The sequence below is a fragment of the Poecilia formosa genome, unplaced genomic scaffold (genome assembly GCF_000485575.1).
Source record: "Poecilia formosa unplaced genomic scaffold, Poecilia_formosa-5.1.2 Scaffold280, whole genome shotgun sequence".
NCBI classification, from domain to species: Eukaryota; Metazoa; Chordata; class Actinopteri; order Cyprinodontiformes; family Poeciliidae; genus Poecilia; species Poecilia formosa.
In genome coordinates, this window is record NW_006800219.1 from 350,670 (window position 1) to 373,537 (window position 22,868).

General features: G+C 40.8%; 1 protein-coding gene and 1 long non-coding RNA gene across 2 annotated transcripts in view; one reads left to right on the forward strand and one right to left on the reverse strand.

The window, feature by feature from the left end:
• Positions 1-22,868, reverse strand: part of LOC107838572 (uncharacterized) — a 41,370-nt gene that overhangs the window by 14,404 nt on the left and 4,098 nt on the right. The window lies entirely within an intron of this gene.
• Positions 1-22,868, forward strand: part of ndp (norrin cystine knot growth factor NDP) — a 28,954-nt gene that overhangs the window by 2,161 nt on the left and 3,925 nt on the right. Inside the window, exon 2 of the mRNA XM_007571403.2 lies at positions 18,302-18,745. Within this exon, the coding sequence (XP_007571465.1) occupies positions 18,533-18,745 (213 nt within the window). The 5' untranslated portion in view covers positions 18,302-18,532. The remainder of the gene's footprint in view (positions 1-18,301; positions 18,746-22,868) is intronic.

The following is a 22,868-nucleotide window of genomic DNA, read 5'->3' on the forward strand; positions in this document are numbered from 1 at the left end:
TGTGCATTTTGGGAGGCTGAAATGACATGGCGCAACGGTTCTTGGCACACTGCTGGTGTTAGCAAAGCAGCCAATCCAGGAGCGCCATTTATTTTTCTTGGCAGTGATTGGCTAAAACACCACGGGAGAGATAAGGAAGACTGTTCATTTTAGCTTCTGCGGTACTGCTAAGAACATTTCCACGGTGACATTAATACATATATTAGGGTATATATAGCACTTAAACTTTTAAAATAGGCAGTTATAAGTGTTCCTATAACTCAAGTATTTGTGAATTTTAGGTATTTGCAGGTGGCTGTACAGAGAGAAAGCCACTGTACAGCTTTCTCTCCGGTATCTAAATATAAGTTGGGTATCTTCATTGAACATTCAAAAGAGCCATGTATCAAAATAGAAACCTTTATTTAAAAACCCGTAAAAAGCAATCTATGACCTAAGAAATGACTTCATCAAAAAGGAATATTCCCCCTATACTGTTAGTCATTCTTTCACTAACAGGGAAAACTGAACCGTCATGAAGTCACATTTAATAATAGCTGTGCTGACTGTGAGACTGCTATTAATAAAGCGCCAACTATGTCTAAATTAAATATTCAAAATGTCAAGATGTCTGTTTTATTTATGTCTACAAATGACAACATAATTAGATATTTGAAATGGAGTGAAAAATATATTTTTTTAAACTGTATTTTGAATGTATGAAAGTAGTATTCAAACCCCCACTACAAAAACACAAAAATCTTACCAAGTGTTTTTGGTCTAGTTTCTAGTGCTAATATCTCAGTACACTTGAAATAAAACAAAATTAACTTGTGAGTAAATTTCCAGAAAGGTGTAGGAACTTGTTTTATGTCAGCAGTTCCTTAATAATTAATATAAATATTAATATAAAAAAAGGCATCAGTTGCACTGGGAGATAATTTCACTAATAAGACATTTTCCCAATTGTTTTTAGTGAAATAAACTAACTCTCCCCCCATATTGAATAGTTTTTGTTCTAGAAAACATTCAATGAGGGACTATATAAGGTTGAGTTAAAAACTTTTCATCTCTCGTCAGGCCTAAAGCTTCACCTTTGCTTGCAGAAACACGTGAGGGAGGGTTTCCAAATATGCCGCCTAACTTTGTACAATTTGTCTGGAACCTCAATAAAACGACTTTAACAATCTCCCATGAGCAATTTTTAAAACACACCTTTATACCGTAAACCAACCCTTACCGTGAGGTGCGTACGTTAAACCATTAGGACAACAACGCGTTTACAGCAACGCATCTGCACCACAAGCGCGTCCCCCCCTGCCCCTGCTGCAGCCGGGGGGCTGCAGCGGCCGAGACTGAAATCTGCAAACGCGCATGCAGACGTGTCCTCTGTGTCACCAAAGTTTCTGAGAAGCCTTAAGTGCAAAGCTAACACAAGCTGAGCCCTGGCTCACACGGCCGCCTGTCATTGGCTGTAGCGCGCTCAAATCCACACTGTTTGTCTTATCTTTACAGAAGGGGATATATTTAGTGAGGAGCTTAGCTTTTAGGAGGTTGGCGCGTGGAGAGGGTGAGGGTGTGTGTGTATGTGTGAGAGGGGAAGTATAGATGCGTGTGTGTGCGTTGGCGTCAGTAGACAGTGGAAGAGCTTGGCACGCCGCATGCCAAACTGTGTGTGTGTGTTTGTGCATACACTGTGTGTGTTTGGAGGACAGGTCTCTACACCCCAGCACCCCTTCATCCTCACACTCCCCCCCTTCCCCGCCTCAACCCGCTGCACTGCAGTCAGGAATCTGCCCTTTAGTTTATTAAAAGCTGGTGAAACAATGGAGGGGGTGAGGCTGGGGATGAGGGCAGGTGGGGAGGTGAGCAGAAAATCATGACGTAAACTCTGGGCGCTCCAGCCAATGGGAGACGAGCGATGTGACAGAGATGAAAAGGAGACATGGAGGGGCTCCGAAACGCAGCACTCTCCTTAATCTACATGCAACTTCACTCTGACTTCATCTTCTTCATCTTCCAGTGCCCTTTCATACACCTGTTTTCTCAGCCTGATTGCAGGGGCTCCATAACTGAGCCCCTCTCCTCCCACTCCTGCCACAGACAGGCCTGTCCCTGGACGCCAGCCGCAGCTGCCAGTTGGCCCAGCGAGATGAAGGTGCGGGTCTGTCGGAAGGTCTCGCTCCTCCACCAGGTCACTGGCATCTGAGTGGAGTTCGCTGCACAATAGTACCTTACGCTTCTCATAAGCTAGAGGATATTTACACTAGCATCCCACCGGGGAAAACGACACATTTCACAGGAACGTAGAAACTCTACACAACATATGGCTTACATGGTTAGGAGGCGCGAAGGTACTCGAGATGTGTTTTATGGCTGATCCACTGCTCAGGTCTTCATTAACGTACAGACATCAGAACAGTGCTGATACTTGTTGTCTGCTGGCTGAGCCGTCTCAGCATCTTGTTCTGGGTGGTGGCTGGGAGGAGGGAAGAGTTTTCTGATGCAGATGACTTGAGGATGTAGGAAACACCTGGGACTCGCCAATGAACCTAACAAGGCTTCAGTAGCCTGGTAAAAACCAGCCTGTTCTTCTATGGTTCGCTATTGAGAAGCTGTTGCTTCCTGGTGCCATGGACTCTGTTGAAGTTTTACATTTTACCCAGTCATTAACTTTTGGCCGCAACATATGTAGCGCGCAAGTTTGACGCTATGAAGCCAACCAGAAATTGTCTGCGTTGCAAACAGCCATCTTCCACTGCGAAGAGAGAAGTGCTGAGTCAAACCATGTGGCTTTTGATGTTAATTCAATATTTGGAAGTGTGGCCAACACAGACTGAACACCTTTCTTCACTTCCTCCGCTGCCATTGCTAAAACTATAGCCAGAGCATAATCCTAAAACAGTGCAGAAAATCATCGTCATTGTTCACAGCTTCTCCTGCTGTTCCCTGATTGGCCTGACTGAGTCACAGCTCGATGTGTAGAGCTGCTGCTTCTCCACATCGAGAGCTGCTAGTTGAGGTGGCTCAGGTTTCAGGTTAGAATGGATGCCTAACCGGTGATGTGTTCCAGGAGAAGACACAGAGGAAGACCGAGGACACGCTGGAAGGACTATGTTTCTGGGAACAGCTGGGGATTTCCCTAAAGGAGCTTCCCCAAGTAGCTGGAGAGAAGGAAATCTGGGTCTCTCTGCTTAGGCTGCTGCCTCCATGACCTGACCTCAGATTAAACAGAAGATAACAGATGGATGGATAATTGGAAACTCATGGAACATAACACTCAGTTGGTGATGCTGAGTTATTGATGGGGATGCACTTGGGACTGCAATAGCTCATTTTTCCTCAAAGGGGACCTATTATGCAAAATTTACTTTCTGCACATTTTTGTATTTACATTGAGGTCTCTACTGCAGTCCAAATGCAATAAAACCTCCAAGCATCCAGTCGTTCTCTGGCAGTAAGTTAAAGGGGCAGTTTTATGTGTTTTCCAGCAATAGTGCCATTTTATAGCACAATTGAGTAACTATGTTACCTTTGGTTGTTATAAAAATGAAATATATATATATATATATCGAATATGACTTAAAACAAAATGTACTTCTTAATTTAACGTCTTGAAATTGGGCCTCTGTCTCTTTAAGAAACTCTTGCTCTTTCTGAAACTCCGCCTTGAGGAAGTCGTCGCAACACGGCTCGTCTATAAGCCTTTTAGCAACGTTTTCACCAGCGTTGCTCTGAGGAGTAGCTTGTATGCACTGCAGATGTGTAGTTCCACCAGCTAATTTCTGCTGGCTAGTCTGAAGGAGCTGAGTGGAAGGATTGTGGGGAAGGGAGGCTCTGTGACGTAGCAATTCAGAAGCTTAGAAACTGCAGCTCAGAGGAGGAGCTTCGCCTTCAAAGGCGGAGCTAGGTCCACTCAGGTGTTCTGCATGGCATGAGTGGTTTCCATGGGAGATTAAGGGATTTCTCAAACGCACCAAACTGGGCTGGTGTGAACGCAGCCTTAGTTTTTTTCCAGAGAATTGAAAAATATTTTAAGAAATATTAATGATTTCTATAAAAGTAACCATCTATCAATTTATTTCCATCTCTCAGTTATTGACAAAATAACTAACTACGTTACACTTCTCTGTGTTTTCTTTCTCATCTTACAGTTAAACCGTGGAAACTTATTCTGATTTCTTTCAGAAGTAAGATTAGTGACATAACTCGACAATTATTACAATACCTAAGAACAAACTGTTAAATCCACGCAGATGCAGGGGCAGACAGACACATTCATCCACCAGTGTACCGTGGGTGAGAGTAGGAGTCCTCTTTCCCACCGTCGCTTCGAAGGACAGCATCTCAACCTTCCTCAGAAATTAAGCTGGGACTCAACTTCTCATAACTCTCCAAATCCAAAAGGCTTTCCCAGCAGGGGGACATTATGTAAGGACAGGCCTCGTTGTGCTTATGCAGTACCGGTTCTTTTATGTGAGCTGAGCCTTTCATAAATCATCTGCCCCTCAGCGAGGCCCCTGAAGTCGAACATACATAACAGAGATGGAAGTTGCTTAACGAGATTTGATCCACGCAAGATGATATTACTTTTAATGAGCAGTTAATGCAGACCCAGATATTGGTCTGAGGTTTCATAAACTGGATGCAGTTTAATCATTTTGTGTGCCTCTGGTCCCACAGCCTCTGCGCACTTAATTAGCTCTGGGGTAGCGTGAACGCCACATTGGTCGATTAAAGCCGAGATGTCTTTGGATTTTAGGGCTGTTGCGCCAAATTATTGAAGTTATTGCTTTGAAGGTGGAGATTTGTGGTAAAGGAGAGATTGGACTGATAGTCGTCCAAGTCACAACACAAGTAAGATGGAGGTCAACGGCAGGAATGAAGGCTCAGCGTTAGCAGTTTGCCCAACTGAAATATCCACACTTCCCAATGCAGCGCTGTTAAGTTTGGACTTTTTACATATGTTGTATATGAATAACAATAGTACAGTTACGCTTACAAGTCTTTTGGTGTAAGTTTGCATCAGGTTTGCTCACCTGGAGACGAACATGCCAGTTTATTGCTCTTAGCTAAACACCTGGAGTTTGATCAGTTTGATGAGAGAAATGTTTAGACCTTTCCCCAGATTTTATCCGGAAGCTTTGACTGTTTAATTTTATTTATTTGCTAGGATCAGTCCACATTAATTAACATTTTTGCAGAATTAGCCAAAGGCTATTTTCCATCTGTTTTCCTTGGACAATGAGTAATTTGTCTAGTTAAAAACAAAAGTTCTACCAACAAGGTTAAAATCAGTACAAATGTATATCATATAGATTTTTATTTGTTAGAAATATTGACAACATCAGTGGTGGGTTGTAGCAGGACAAAATGTTAAAGGGCTCTCAATAGTTTTGCAAAGTTCTGCACTTCCATCTCCAGTTAAATAACTTAGCATTCTCTGTTTCTTAACCACTAGTAACTGATGGTGGGACATCACCGTTCATGTTCAGGATGTACTCTAAGTCCAGTTTCTTGAATATGTGAAGAAGTAACGAAAGCAGAGCAGCTAATGAACACAGTGCCACTTTTCAGTATCTGGTTATACATTTTTGATGAGAAAATTATATCCAGAGGTCCTAATAATTTCAGCTCGTTCTCTTTCATGTCGTCATCATTTGGGAAAGGCCGTGACATTTTGTCTTATTAGTCCCCTGAGCATGTTTCAGTAATTGGTATTTAAGGTTTGTGCAAACCATAAATGAGTTTCCACTCTTTGAACCACGGCAGCGGACTCTCGATTAATCATGCCTGTCGTTTTCTTGGAGAGACCAGGCACAACATCAGTGGCGTGTTCAATCCGTCACGGTGGTGGTGATAAGTCATCCCGACACAGGTTGCTTAAACTTTAATGTTTCTGATGGATTTATTCAGACACATCCATCACCCAGCCGAGGCACAAGTGCAACATTTTCCACTTCCTCGTCCTTCAAGATGTATTTCCTTCCTCCCAACCTTAAAGAGCCTGGAGTTTTAGAACGCTACTCTGTATTATTTAGGGAGGTTATATTATAAAACCCTCATTTGCAAACCGAGAGGGTTCTCTTCTCTGTTCTATGAGACTGAAGGACCAAAGAGATGAACCATCCAGTGTTCAGTCAGTATTTGCGTTTCCATTATAAATGTGCACAAAACATTCTGCCAGAAAAAACACAATGCAATTTTACAATTTCAGTGTTTCCGTTAAATATGAAATGCAGTTCAAATCACATGGGAATAAGTTTGTTCAAGTGGTAAGTCATTAATAAATATGCCACGCTGTGATCCTCCTGCCACTTCCTGTCGTCTTCTTTGTTTTTGTAACATCCAGTTGTTGGTCACATAACTCGTGTGTTTCCGTTGCAGTTTTGCGAAATATAAACATTTCAATACGACTGAAAAATCACCTTCGCCTAATGCAAAAAACGTTTGATGAAAAACAATTGGGATGTTTTTATTATAGAAATGTATTTTCATAATTACAATTTCCACAATTTTATTATCAATGGAAACCCAGTAAGTAACAGTCAACAATAGCTCCCATCAGCAACCCGATCACGTTTTAAACTTTGTAAGTCCCAAAAGGTGAACTAAGCTTAACATTGTCCCATTACTGATACTTGGATCATGTGTCAGCACAGTAGATACTGTGGATTCCCCTCACTGATGGACCTATTCCAGTTTTGAAGGCCTTCCTGTGGATTTGTAGCCTGGTCATTGCCTTCCTTCTTAGTTCTGCTCAGTTCTAATCTCCTGTCAATGCCCTATCTGGGTTTTCTCCCATTGACTTGGATTTTTCCAATAGAATTTCAAACTCGCTAGTCAGCAAACAGAAGTTGTGAATGATGACGTCAATTTTCTGTGCCGTTTTAGAGTTGTACAAAATGTAGATATTTACAAAACTTGATAATGAGATGGTAATTTAAATTAAATTCTGACATTCTTTACCATAAACCTGGGTCTGTAACAGTGACTTTGAGATTTGAAACACTTACTGCATTGTTTTTCCATCAGCTGGCTCTAACTCTGCCCAGACACAGCTAGTACTTTCAGTTTAATATTAGGTATTTAAATTTGATGGTCATTATTACAGTCTGCTTCCTACAACCAACCTCCCTGGAGAATCTTTTAATTTCTATGAAGTCAGCCGTTTAGTACAACACTGGCAGATTATCCAGTTTATGAAATAACATCTCCATAAACTACTAGAAGATTATTAGACTTTTGAGATTGTTTTACCATGGTAGGAATCCACGTTTGCCTTGACTCTAAATAATTATAAGCTACAAATATTTAATATTGAAAATAAAATGATAGTTCCTTCCTATTAAAACTTCTTTCGTCCCCGGAGGTCTTCGGTACTTTCCATTATGGACTTGGACTCTCCATGTTGTGAGTCTCCAGGGTAAAATATTCTAGTTATGAGTGAGGCCAGCTGAAAATCAAACAGATCTGAATGTCTCAGCTCACCGAACAGATAACATGACAGGGTAGTTTTACACTCAAACAGGTTTATAGATATCATAAAACAAAGCTTCTGTCGGTTTTACAGACTTTTTGTCTCCGTTCCTGAGGTAAGTTGGCCTTACTATTACGCATTTGTCAGCTGTATGTATGAAGTGTCTGATAAAGGTGCGGTTTGACCCCCAAAACATGGCAAAAAATAATTCAGTTAGGGAGAAAAGAAATTTCTGAGAAATTGTATAAATAAACCAGCAAATTAATGGAAAAAATGTGGGACTGGAAAGACGGATGGGGCTGAGATTTTGTTTATTCATTGACTCAGTTTTTTTTTTGGACTGCTGAGAAACATGATGCTCTCAAACGGAGCCGTTATGGACCAACATACTGTAGGTGAAATTAACAAAGTTTGTATATTTGTGTTACCTCCAGCCCAATCAGCATTGTTGATAATTGTGGTGTTTTGGTGTAAAGATGGAGAAACAGGGCTTGACAAACATGATGAATCTTTCCCAAACCCTTAGAAATGTACTCAGAAGGCCTATTCATGAGAAAAGATGGTATTGGGTTCATCAGAACAAGATGGCATGAGATGTTAATGAACGGTTTCTTTCGTTTCACAGCTGGAAAATGTTTCTCAACCATTTGAAAGAGTGTTAGAGAATTAGTGAAAGTAATTCACTAGTTATGCTTTGACTTGTCCTTATACATCCACAGGCAACATGATAGGTATATATTGCTAGTACCAGTTAATCATGGCAGACTGAAACTGACAGTTAAAAAATAAAGCAGACACATGGAAATGGCCCAATGCATAAACCAATACTCTTAAAGGGGCAGTAATATGTATTTTCCAGGAACATAGTGCCATTTTGTAGCACAATCAAGGAACTATGTTCACTTCAGTTGTTATAAAATTGCTGTATATGTCAAGTATGACTTAACAGAAATTTCACTTTGTAATTTAACACTTTGAAATTGGGCCTCTGTCTCTTTAAGAAGCTCCTGCTCTTTCCGAAGCTCCGCCTTCAGGAAGTCGTCACAACATATCGGTAGCTGATAAGTAGCTCGTATAATGAGCTCAGCTGATAGTCCACCAGGTGTTTGCTAATTGCCGCTGGCTAGTCTGAAGGAACTGAATAAGGGTTGAGCTGTGAGGCAGTAGCTCAGCATCTTGGAAACTGCAGCTCTGAGGAGGAGCTTTGTCCTTGAAGGCGGGGCTAGGTCCACCCAAGGCACAGATAAGTGGTTGCCATGGAGATTGAAGGATTTCTCACACATTCATGGTAGAATTAAGAAAATACTCCAGGTATGTTTTTGATGAGTGAATAAACTTATAACTCAATGTAAAGGTCAAAAATATCACTTTGCACAATACTGCTCCTTTAAAATGCACCAGTTAATTTAAAAGAGCAGAACTTTAAGTCATGTTTTATGATGCAGTTGACCTCATGTGTTCGCTGATTGTAGCTCGTTGCTTTTTACGACGACATTGTAAGTTGGCTTTGCCTTCCAAATTCATTTCTGTTTATTTATATCGTTCCAATTCACAACAAACAACCCCTCCCCTCTAATCAACTGGAAACATCTGGAAATGTCTTTGTTGGCGGTGGTCTACTTCTTGGAGCTTTTTTTGCCTCCAAGTCATTAAGCGAAGTAGTTTACTTTAAAGGAGGTGAAATTTCATGGGTAATTCAGAATGAATGACTTGTTGTATTTTGCAGGGCTGTGCTGCCAGCGTAGCTGGGTTTTGTAATGAAAACAGTGAGGACCTAAGGTGACACCGTGAGTTTGGGTCCAGCTCTCTTTCCAAACATAATCAGGGAAGTTTAGAACACCGTACTGCAACAGAATAGTACGAGCACTTAGAGTTTGGTGTGAACGAGGACGTGATGGAAAAAGGATGTAGGAAAAGAATATACTTTAAAGTGGAACACAATGTTTTTTTGTGATTACTGGAAATACAAGAGTGAAGCTTGAGAGGAGGATGAGGGTATTTCCAAGTGATAGATCAAACTAAGATGTGGACTGAAGCAGTTTCTGGGTTTCTGCTGGTTTCTCCAACTCAAACTTAAGACCATTATGAATGACATTTAAGGCCTGTATTAAGACAGAAAAGTTACATTTCCCTCCATATTAGCAGCTTTTAATGAAATACAATTATTCAATAAGTAAGGCCGGTGCTTGACCACCATGTTTAAAATCCACAAATCGTCTGACTCCAGAGTTTGTCCCATCAAAATGTTGCTCCTAGATCAATTCTAGTGGTAGCAGCGCTAATCTTTTTCAGGGGCATTAGTTATACCACTGGAGCAAAACTGTGACACTTCTGTGAGGAAGGCATGTGGCAAAGGAACCAAAAAACGGGAGTTGAACTCAGGTCTGCAGCCTCTGTGTACGCGGAGGCTGCAGATGATTTTTGAGCCACTTCTGTGGCTCAAAGAACCACTTTGAGCCACAGAAGTTAACCGATGGCGAAAACAAAAGTCGTCCTGCCAATTGGCGATACATTTTCACCTAGCTTGTTGGCTACCGAGAGTATATTAGCAGCTTGAATCACAGAACAATGAAGATGTCTGTGCTTGACTCAACCTTTTGTGTGACAGAAAAGTCCTATAAGAAAAAAAAAACTGCATTGAATATACAAGATGAAATACTACTGCCACAGCAAAATTTAAGGTCTGTTATTCACTTAATTAAGGTCAACATACGTTATTTGAAATAAATGAAGGACATTTTAAGACCTTCATTCTAAATATATGAATTTAAGACTTTCTAAGGATGTGCGGACAGCCTGAGTTTAGGCTATGCTGTTGTGTCTGCGGCGCTGGGCGATAAGGATGGTCAAAATGATCCAGCTGCTTTCAGCTGAGGGTGAATTCAGGCAGAGGAGTCTGAACACGGCCCTCGTCCTTCCTCAACCCTTTCGACCTCGTTCACTTTCCAACCAATGATGCGACTGGAGTTCTCACCCTCACAGAGATGTAATGAACTCTCTCTGATTATTATCCTAAAAGCCCCTCCATTATCTGAAACAGCTGCCATTCATAGCTGTGCGTTGCTATCGGCGGCTTTCAGAGCTTATAATCCTGAGTGGACAAAAAGAGACAGTAATTATGATGTGCAGACACCTTGTACGGAGAGATGTCCCTGCTCACCGGGCCGGTGGCGCAACAGGCAGACGACAATCAATAGAAAATCATCTTAAAGAGGTGGGACCGTCTGGCCAGCTCAGCCAAGTGTTAATCACGGAGGACGCTGCTGGACCGGGACCAGAACCACATTTCAGGTAAAAAGAGAGTTTATTTGGCCTGTCGGGGTATTTACTTGCTGGACCACTGGTGTCATTATCTCTGTTTGCTTTCCTTCACGGTAAGGCCAGGACCTGTTGTCTGTTTAACGAAAACACATGTTCCGAAGGGGAACTGTGATTTACGAGGAAATGCCGAGGATGTTTCCCCTAGTGTGACCGCAACCGCAGCTACATCGTCCTGTTTGATCTCAATTGATTTAACATGTTTTCACTTAATAAAATCCATTTACTGGCTTCACGGGATAATACACTCGCACATGCTTTTCTGCCCGTTCATGCAAAACGGGAGTATCACGTAGCTGGAACTCACAACAGTCACCCCTCCATGCAACCCCGCACCCCAGGAAAACATCCGAGATCCCTGAAATTCCCAAACTCATTACATGTGTGGTGGATTTGATTGGAAACGTTGCGCGCTGAAACCCCCAACAACACCCGTGGGTAGTTCACGGGTTTTCAGCTGTCTCCATCTTTGATTGGCAGGTATGGAAACGTGACACAAGAACAAGCGAAGCTACGAAGTTTAAAAACCACGTCGTTTCTGTCCCACACGGAGGCCGCAAAGCAGACAGGAGCTTATAAAAATACTTGGACTCGTTTGTTTGTTTTTTTTGTTTGTTTTGTACGTCGGGTTGGCTGCTGCGGTTCAGTGAAAAGTATTATTCTCACTCCAATTATCAGCAGAAACTGTGATCCACCACAGACTGTGGAATATCTGACAGCCCTCCCTTCCTGTTCAGCTCACATGGCTTAAATATAATTAGAGTAATCACAATGTATATGGTTACAGGAAAGATTTACTGTCTTTGTTTCTGCAGTTCTACATGTGATTAAAAACATTTTTTAATGATTTTGGGAACAAAAGGTCAAAACAAGGACTGGGGTGGTAGGATGTGATAACCTTTAGTGAAAAAAAAACATTGATAATATTGTGCTATTTATGCAAAATTATAAAACATTCTTTACTTTTATTTGAAACAAAAAAGCAAGAATTATCCCTACTAAAACTGGAAAAGGCTGAAACATTCGCTAGTCATCTAGCCAGCCTGCAGTCTGCTGCTTTACAGTCATGTTTTAGTTTCTAACAGTAGTAATAATAGTTTCCACACAACGATTGTCTGAAATGCTCGTCTCTTTGAACAGGAGAGAAGATAAAATGATACAGACTCAAAATTTTATCACAATATTTTGTGGTACTATTGTGATAGCGATAAAAGTGATAAAAACTATTTATCACTACTTTTTCAGGGATGGCTGTGAATCCTTGACACAGCATTCATAGTTCCCCAAACAAAAACTGCTCTTGAAAACATTTGTAATACGCTTCCTTAGGACATCAGTCACATCAAGAAGTGTTCTTTGTATCACTCAAATCCACACAGTAACTGCATTTAATCATATTTTCAGATTTATTGATCTCTATTGATGCTCTCATTGAACAAACGGTGGAGAATTTCTTTTTAAACATTGTCAATTGGAATGTATCGTGTCAACAACAAATCTACATTTCCATAAGAAATTTATCACGATAAATGGAAAGCAATAAATGCCCAAACCTTGGTGAACAGAGATCATGCCTCTACAGGTGTTACTCTATGTAACACTTAATCCACACTCGCTTCATACGTCTAGAGAAAACTTTGGCCACTCCAACTAACTTTGGCATCTCATTAAAATGACTCTAAACTATAATCTCAACCAGAATTTACCCCTTTGCATATTTCTTCTGTTTGCGAAAATACAGTATTTAAATTATTTAATTTGTTGAGGGAATAATATGCTAAACCAACCTGTTCCTGTGTTCTTATTATTGAATTGTGAACAACAGCCCTCAAATAATCCTGACAATTTTAGGGGGTTTTAAACGTCATTAATTGGAATGACAAGAAATTTATCACGGTAAATGATAAACGATTTATCGTTTATGAAATTCTGATTTATCGTTGTAACGGAGAATCCCGATTCATGATGTTTAAAATGTCCCAAAACCGTCCGTATTGTCAGCATTGTTCTCCTCTGTTCAATATATGAATATGTGATTAAACGCATATGACACCAGTCAAAACCAGTCAAAAATATCTTTATGACTGGTGTCATAAAGATATTTATGACAATATAGCATTTGTGTTTGTGATGCTATTATTGCCGTGTCATGTAGTCAGCAAGTGTTCTTACTCAGTTTTATCATTATCACAACAGTACCACAAAATATCATGACAAAGTCCATATTGCCCACTCCTACATGCAGTGATCAGGCCTTTATTTGACTAGCGAAACTGATGTTGTTTCTCTACATTATAAATGAGGTTTTTTCAAATAAGACCAAGCTGATTTCTGTCTCTTTCTTTCCCATGATAATGAAATTTAAAAACAGATTTTTATATTAAATCCAGTTATCTTTGTCTGATGTGATGAATTACTTTGGTCTGAAACATTAAGAAGTCAAGAGGACAAGAGCAGAAGAAATGTGAACATTTTCACTCTATCACACCTGGATTCAGACCTGTGCTTAATCTACACTAAAACTCAGCTAAACCAAAATCCATCCATTCGCTGGGGGCCTGGAGGCAAAAGGAGCATAATAATAAAAGATTCGGTTGCTTTTGTTTTTTCATAATGTTTTTTTTTTTTGTTTGTTTGTTTGTGTGGTTTTCTGTTAATAAAGGCCGCTTGCGTGACTGATTTTTGTATTGAGACACCCTTAATGTACGCAAAGTCTTATCTCCAGGTGCCTGGAGAATATATATAAAGCTATCCTCACTTATGAAAAATAATAAAATATCTGGGATATCAAACCCAGACCGCTTTGGCAGTTTTCCTTTTACATATGTGCTTCAAAGCTGAACATTTCTTTAGTCTTACTACGCATGCTCTCAACACTTGGATTATTTCAGAATGGGTCCAGTTCGAACAGTTCATGGCAGAGATGGTTGAGGAACTGTAACGATGATTGATTTACGTTGACTGATTAATTAGAGAATCACTGATCGAGCTCTTTCTGCCAGTACCAGTCTCTAGTTTTTTACTTTTCAGGTCTGATTCAGTCAGAGTTCTTCAGATGACAATACACACAGGAAAAAAAATATAACATTTTGAATCTTTTCATAGTGTGTTTGTATCACACATTTCAGCAACAAGGCAGTTCAAAGTGCTTTACAGGATGAGTACAGCAACCTTTTATGAAACAAAAAATTAATGCTACATTTTGCCAAATGCCATCATCAAAATCATCAACAAAATATACATCAACTATATCAGTCAATGCTCTACTTACTACTAATCAAAAACAACTGTAAACAGCTGGGGGTTTTAGCCTCAGCATAGAAGCTGAATGCTGCTTCTCCATGTTTGGTTCTGATTCTGGGGATGCAGACCAGACCAGAACCAGATGACCTAAGAGGTCTGGGCATAGTAGTCTTGGATTGAGCAGAAAATGAATCACTGAAGCCAGCTAGCTTCGAGTCGTCTTTGTCTAGTATTAGCAGCTACAGCTAATGGTCTGTCAGACTCAGTTTGATTGGGAACCAAAACTGCAACATTTGTTACATTTTCAACTAATTGAAAAACCTGTTCTCCTTTCCACCTGTGGTGGCGCTGGACCAGGAACTATTGAAGGAAATGTCACAAAAACCTTGGAAGAAAACACTGAGCGCAACTTCCTTCATCATAAAATGTAGATAAAAATGGAGTGGCATCAGATTTTAGTGGTTATAGGATTTCTCTTTTATCTGGCAAAAGATCACGCACCATTTCTCCCACTAGTGCCAGATTCTTGTGTTTGCTTTGGTTGTATTTACCCAGAATCCCCTGCACTGTATCCTCTTCCTTCTGTTGGAGCGGTCTCTGGTCTCCTTCATATATACATTTGAACCTCACCAGAGTTCATTTAGATCAATCCGAGACCGAAGTTTTTAGACGGACCAGAGTTTGATCTTTTTTGTTTTGTCCACGTCAGAGTTTGATTATGCATTCACACCTCCCCAAATGAACCAGACTTTATAGACAAATGGACTGGAGCTGGTGTGAACCCACCCCTGGTCCTTTAGACTGTGAGACTAAATAAACAAACAACCTCTTGGTTAGTTGTTTCTTTACCTATAGGCTTGAAAGGAAGATACCATGTCCTTTTAGGTCCACCTTCAGTGGAGCTAAAGGTCAAAGGGCACATGCAGTATGTGGTAGGTAAGGGTTAATAGCGGTGAGAAAGGCCCTCCACCGCAGATTTTTGCCTAAATTAGCATCTGTGTCTTCATTTGGGAATTCTTGACAGGGGGCATAAATCTTCTCCTCATTTGGCCTAATCTGTTTAACTCCACTGCTGGAAGACGGTCCATCGCTGATTTCAGACACTTGCGCTCCATAAACACTTAAGAGCGTCTTGCCAAAGACAAGCAGACTAATGATGCTGACAGCGATATGGGCAGCAGAGCCGGCGGAACGGCGTTGGTCGTACGGCTGGCAGGGCCCGAGGTGCTGAGAGGTTCTGGCAGCGCTGGAGGAGACCGGGCCGCCCGCTATGTAAACCCCACAGCACATGTTCGACAGTCCAGCGAAACATCTCGGGCAGTATTTATTTTAACAGGCCAAATGATACGTCTATTTTTCTCGAGAGGAATGTTAACTTTTAAATGATTTCCCCTTCGAGGGACGAGCGCCGGGACCGAGGGAGGAGACTGCACCGGGGCCAGTCAGACGATTTCTGCAGGAAAATGGAAATCATCGCGAAAGCCGGGCTGACTGACGCCTCACTGAGCCTAAAGTGAATCAGCAGATTTATTTAGTGCTTGATCAGCTGGTTTTGATCAAGATCTGCTTATAATCTCAGTAAACAACTTCGACTATACACTGCAAAAACACAAAATCTTCTCAGGTATTTCTGCTGTATTTCTTTTGCAAATATTTTATTAGACTTGAAATAAGACAAAAGTAACTTATAAGTAATTTTTCAGCAAGATATAGGAGCTTGTTTGAAGTCAGTAATTCCTTAATATTCATTAAAAAAAGAAAGTACTGGCAGATTATTTCACATAAAAGATGGGGAAAATGACTTGCATGTGAAATATTAACTAGAAACTAGACCAATGCTTAGTAAGGTTTGGTGTTTTTGTAGTGTGGGTTTGAATGCTATTTTTATCCACTCAAAAGGCAATAAAAAAAAAGTTGTTCTTCACTCCCTCTCAAATATCTAATTATGTTCTAATTTGTAGACATAAATAAAAAGTGCTTGCCATAACAAGATATTTTCCCATGTTAAAAGTGAAATAATCTGCCAATGGAACAAGAACTTTTTTTATTTGAAGGAAACTTAAAAAAACTAAACATAAAAAGAAGCTCTTATATCTTGCTGGAAACTTTCTTGTAAGTTAGTTCTGCTGTATTTCAAGAGTATTAACTAGAAACTAGATTAAAAAAAAACTTGGTAAAAGTTTTTGCAGTGTAATGCAGACTGTATCTAATGTCACCCGGGAAATATGCGAACTCTTAGCTACGAGGAATAATATCCAGTCCTTAACCGTCTGGATATGACGGCCGAAATGATTTTGTTTATTAAAGTTCAAACATGAGGCTTTGGATTTAAAGTGCTTATTGGCCTGTTTGCCGTATTTGTAAAAAATCACTTTCTTGTCTGGAGTTAAAACTCTTAAATTAGTCCTGAGCCAAACCAGCTAAGTGGGAATGCTCCGAAAGACGTTACATAAGGAAGCCTGAACTCTTTAATCAATGCAAAACACACAGGCCACCCAGGATCAAAGCCACCGTTAAATCTCCAGCATTAATGTAAACTCCTTTTGACAAAGACCAACATGGTGAATCATCCAGTAACAAAGAGAAAGTCAGGAGAAATGCTGCCTGTGGAGCAGTAGGTTAGAGACCCAATGTTTATAAAGGGCTTTATAAACTTAATTCAGCTTTAAATAGTTTTTACAGCTGCAGTATGTAACTTTTATTAAAAAATAAATGTTTCTTACACATTTGTTAAAACTGTCACTGTGCTGTGACAGCTGAGACAGATAATCTGTGAAAAAATCGATCTCCACCTCCTCCCTCCAATGCTACTGTTGCCATCTTATAAATGCCCCGGTCCAAAACAGCCAATCAGAACCAGGAGGAGGGTCTTAGTGCTGTCAATCAACCTCATGAACTCGCTGCTGAATCTGCTAATGGCGAAGAAACGACTTACCGTTACCGTTATTTATCATTACTTGTCATCAGTGGCCATGCTAAGTAGCCTTAGCATTCACACCCGGCTTTGCTAGCTGCAGCATAGCAGTGAGCAGCGCCACACAGAGAGTGATTGACAGCGCCAAGACCCGCCTCCTGGTTCTGATTGGTTGTTTCTACTTAGCAGCGGAAGAAAACAGATTTTATCACAAATTTTCTGTCTCATACTTTCATGTATGGTTTAATGTGTTTGACTCCAATTTGTCATGAACTGTCATGACAAAGTAACACTTTCAACATATGTAAAAAAATGTTTCATAAGTTACATACTGTAGCTTTAACTACACTAAGCACTTTACACTAGAGCCACATTTACCTTAAAGAAATTATACAGTCAGACATGAAAACTGACTATGTGATGTAGACTACCTTAAGAGGGGGGGAAAAAGAGTAAAACAAATGATGGATCATTTTTCAAAGTCATATTTTCACTACATTTGTTTAAAAAAAACATACATAAATAAACACTAGTAACTTAGATCAAAATGACCAAATTGGGGCCATCTGCCTGAACCAGCTGGGTGGTTTGAGAAGACAGAGACACAAAAAGAAACAGATGAACCAATGTAGAATTACTTTCAGTGTTCATGACGGTCAACAGCAGGGAAGGGAGAAATTAACACACTAGTTACAAGAGTCTGGTGTAAATCAGTCCGGCAGTCAGCAGACATTTTCATACATTTCAGACATTAATGACGTCATGTTGTATTTATAATTTTTCTGAAAAGTCCTCAGTGATGGTGTTGTTCTCCCTCACCCTGAACACAGACCTCCACATAATTAGTAACACATTCCCTTCTAGCAAATCTGCCTCCGCCAGCAACACGCTCCCTATTAACACAAGCCCTGATGTCGGGAGAGCTATAAAAATATGAAGTTGAGGGGGGGAAAGTAAACAGTTATGAAAATATGTTGCAGGACTGGCAGAGCGTTTACGGCCCAGGGAGGGCTTGTAGGGGAGAGCGACGTGTTTTAATGTGAAAAAGTCGTCCCTGCAGAGCGGAAAGGGCCTGGTTGGTGTCAGGCTGGTGTGGTTTCTCCTTCCTTTGCGGAAAGACCAGCGTGTGTGTGCGTGTGTGTGTGTGTGTGTGTGTGTGTATCAGCAGGGGGTTTGTGACCCACTTATAAAATTTGTTTCCAATTGCCTTGCACAGGAAGGCAATGGCATTGCTTAGAAAGGCAATGACAAAAGGTTGCAAAGTTTAAAGGGACATGAAAATGTTTGCAAGGAAAAGTACGTTATTATATTTATTATATTTATGTATTCGATTCAATCTCTTCGTGTTTGTCTCATTGTTCTTCCAGACCAAGAGGGACTGAGACGGCGAGGGATGGAGTGGCCCGACTCTCCTGCCACCTGCCTTCCCTACGTCACCCTGACCTTCAATCTTCATTCCTCCAGCAGGAACAAAGACAGAGCCTGTCCTGTGTGAGACTTCTCTGAATCCCGTCAGAAAGCGTTAGAGAGGCTGTAGTCAAGAAACGTGACACATTGGCCACTGCCTGCAGTGCCAGGAGCCTCCGGGTGTCCCAGTCATGAAACCGTCCATCTCCACCGGCCCTCCTTCTGGACTCCTGCTGGTCCTGATGTGTTGTCCTCTGCTGGGCTTCGTCCAATCTGCCAGCAGCAGCAGCAACAAGGCTGGCGATAAGGGACACCAGCAGCTTGTCGACACCGACCCAGATCGCTGCATGAGGCACCACTTTGTGGAGACCATCACACATCCCATTTACAAATGCAACTCTAAGGTAAATTGTGCGACCGACGCGCAAGTTGACATGCCGCGTCGTTCTCTCATTCTTCCTTTACCAGAATGTTCCACCGGAAACGTTGCAAACATCATGGAAATAGTTTGTTCCAGATAAAACCTCGGGGGTCCAAAGCAAACCCCAGAACACAGGCCAAAGTATTTGTATTACTCCCGCTCTCCACCTCTGTGTCTTTATCTCCATCTCTCAGTCAAGCAGACAAGTCACGCTTTGTTTCTCAGAAAAAGTGTGTGTGTGTGTAAGTGTGTGTGTATAGAGTGCTGGACCTGGGCCACGCTGCAGACCTGTTCTGCACCTCAGCTAGGACTTGTTTTTTTTGCCAAAGAGGACGTTTCGTGTCAGTCTGTTCTCTGCTACCTCCTCCAAGGGTCCGCAGGGAGACAGATGGGTCGAGGGAAGAAAATGAAAGGCGCTTGCGAGAAACACAATCCAGAGGAGCGGTTCTGGTTCTGATGCTGAAGACAGCTTCGCGGCAACCGCTTCACGTGGGAAGACTGGTGGTCCACTTAGCCGCAGCAGACATGCAAAGGCATTTTGTGGAAAGGTGCTGTCAATTAGGCCCCTTTCCTTTGTTGTGGATCACAGCAGTTGTTCCTCTGGTTTGAGTGATCTGCTCTTTGGTCTTTTTTAATGTTCTGACTCTGAGTGCATCAAGCAGGTGGTGAAACCACAGCTCAGCTCAGCTCAGGCAAGGCCTGCCTCCCTGACCGGCGTGAGTCCTCTGCAGCCGTACATATAGGGGAACTGGAAGCCAGGCTGAGGCAAAAAACTTTACAGAAAATCCACATTACTCACTTTTTAAGTAAATGCTCGTGTTTATCTAGGATATCGGAAAAGTGCCTCCCAAAATCTTTTACACTCAATGTTTCACTTTTTTTCCCCCACATCATAACTTCATAGTGTTTATTTTTTTCTGTAATAGGCCAGCTGGATGTCTGGAACATAAATCAAGCTCAGTCCGACTGGATGGAGAACATTTGATAACATCAATTTTCAAATCTTGCTAAGGATTCTTTTTAGGGCTGCCAACATCTTAACGTACGCGGTTAATCTGAAAAGTTTATCGTATTAATATTAAATAATGCAGATTAATCACATTACCAATCCTATTTGGACCTAATAGCTTCTCTCCCATGGAGGTGTTACCTTGTTTACAGCAACTTAATGCACAGTCTTGTACTGTGGTCAGCAATGTAGAGTCACAAACGGGAGGGAAATGTTGAGCGAGGAGAGTCATACAGGTGAGGTCAGTAAATGTGGCTAGATGTGACCGTCCCATTGGATAAAACCAATGCAGCATGTTCTTATTGCAACTGGGAATTATCCTTCCACCAAAGCATATCCAGTTCATAGTTAATATTTCTAAATTACGTTTGAAACAAATTAACTTCTTTTAAACTTTCCTGAATATGAAAACCTGGAAAGCTGAGATGTTCAGTTTGAGACAATAAGAGATTTTCTTACACAGTGTTTTGTGTTTTTACATTTCAAGCTTACAAAGTCAAGCATAGTGATTAATCTGATTTATTTATTTTTTAATCAATTGACTGCACTAATTCATACTGAATTTAGGGCTATACTTTGACTGGGCCACATGAATAAGCTAATGATCTGGTCTGGGCAGATTGAAGATGAACTCCCATCTCCCATCCGAACCTTCAGTCTTTATTCAGATCCGTCGTCACATTAACTCAGCATAATGCTGCCGCCACCATGTTTCTTAAAAGGATTGTTGTGTTCCAGATGCCATTTCACAAAACCCCTATGAATTTCACATGTGAAAATGTGCTTATGTGGTACAAATCTTCACATGTGAATGACATGAAAAAAGCACATGTATACATGCAGACTCAGTACAAAACATGTGATTCCCATTTTTTCACACGTGTTGCACATATGTCAGCATATTTCACCATATAGAAATACATGTAGCACATGTGTCGTAGTTTTTCCAGCACACATACCTCAATGCTGGCGGACCAGAAAACATCTGAGGCCTGCACAGAGCTGCAACATTTGTACTGAGATTAAATAACACACACCGCTACACCTCTGAAAGGAAGAGGTTCTACTAGACTTCATGTTGGGTTTCTGGAGCAAAGGGCTGCCACTTGTTTTAGACTGATGTAAGAAAAGTTGCACTATTTTATGGTTTTATGCATGTGTCAGGTTTTAATACATAAAGAAAAGTTAAATGTGTATAATACTTTTGCAAGGACTTGTTAGCTACTGCTGTGGAAGTTTATGCAAAAATATACATTTCAAGTAAGCACAAATATCACAGACATGTTTACAACATCGTTAAGTGTAAAATAAATGAGTTGAAATTGCCAAAATGTATCGACACACGTTCTGAAATTTGAACAATTTTAAATTTGAACAATTGGAGAGATCTTACATGTTGCTGGATGTGAGATCTCTCCATGTTTGTTTTTTTTTCTGCAGAAACATGGAGGAACTATTAATGAACATGTTTCTCCGGTTAGCCTGACATTCGTCACCCACAGCTGATCTCATCATCTGAGGCAAATAAACGGTCATTTCTAAGTGATGCAGTGAAACCTGAAGCTGCCTGGCGATAGCCTGCCTTCTGCAGGCCGCTGATGTTTATCGAGGGATATGTGTAACTGATCAGTTATTAGTAATGGTCAGTTACAACGATAGACTGAGAAATCACAAACAGGTGCTTACAGGAGTGTTTTCACAGCCGGGTTGTGTGAATTAAACTGCATCCCCCCTCATACAACTAGCATCTTTCAACAGGATGTGTGCATTTTTTTAAATACTCACTTTTTATTCCAACAAAAGCGTGACCTATTCCCATCCATCCATCCATCCATCCATCCATTTTTTTACACCCTTGTCCCTTAGTGGGGTCGGGAGAGGTGTGACCTGTTCCCACAAAATTTATAAAAATAATTTAAGATAAATTTTGTTAGAATAATTTTTGTTCAATTTAAATTCTGTCTTTAGTTTTGAATTATAATTTATTATATCTATATGTACACAGTTTAGATTTTTATTTCACAGCCCTCATTTTTCTTTTAAGATAAAAAACAGCAGACGCTAAAACACGTGAATATTGTATCCACTAATATGTACATTTTGTACGAAAATAACTTTAGATAAAACTACAGATACAAAATGTATCTAGAGAACATTTGTGTGTGTGATTATCTGTACTTGTATTTTTCATTTAACAGTCTGATCATTTTTTCTACAGCGTTCTGGACAAAACATACTGCGTCACGACACACAATTAAAACTATAAAGTGATTTGAGTTTTGACACGTTTCCAGTTCATCACATGGCACATAACCTGATGAAATTACCCCGGTTAGACAAACCCAGCTTATTTTCAAAGCCGCCTTTGAACACTGGGGGTGAATATTTGTCTGAGGTGCAGCTGGCTCAGTCTAGTCACCATCTTTTACAGGTACGAGTTCTCACTGGTCTCCCAAAGCCACACATTTGCCAAACTTTAAGCTGCAGGAATGCTTGGAACACAAAATAACTCCAAGTTGTGCTTGATCTGGACACAATAAATTAAAATAACTTTTCCGCCCACTCCACCCAGAGAACAAGTCGTGAGATGTTGCAAATTTCGGCAAGTCTTTCGACCTCGACCTCAACATCTGCTGAGGAAGAAGAGACGCCACCTTCTTTGGTGTGTTGCGTGCTCAAGGTCGCTCGGTCGCCCTGTCCCAAAACAAAGACGGTGGAACAATGACGCTGCCGCATCACAAAAACATTCTGTCACATCGTGCCTACAAGCACATGACTGACTGACCATCATACGGCCTCCCACAGGGTGGTGTGGGTTTAAATTGCTTCTCAATGGTTTTAAACCAACATAGTTTAACACCCATGTAGATCTTCAGAGGTCTCCAGGGCGCAATAAGTCCTTCTTCTTTTGGAAACTATAACCATATGATAGGCCTCCAGCTCCAATATACTTTCTTGGTATGTTTTTTTTTTTACTCTTCTGCATTCTTGTACACAGTGTGAGCCTGCAGCTAGGTATTTAGATGTCGCAGTGAAGTCTTTTATTTGTAGCCTTTTCTTCCTAAAATGTATAATTTCATCACAAATTTGCATGAAG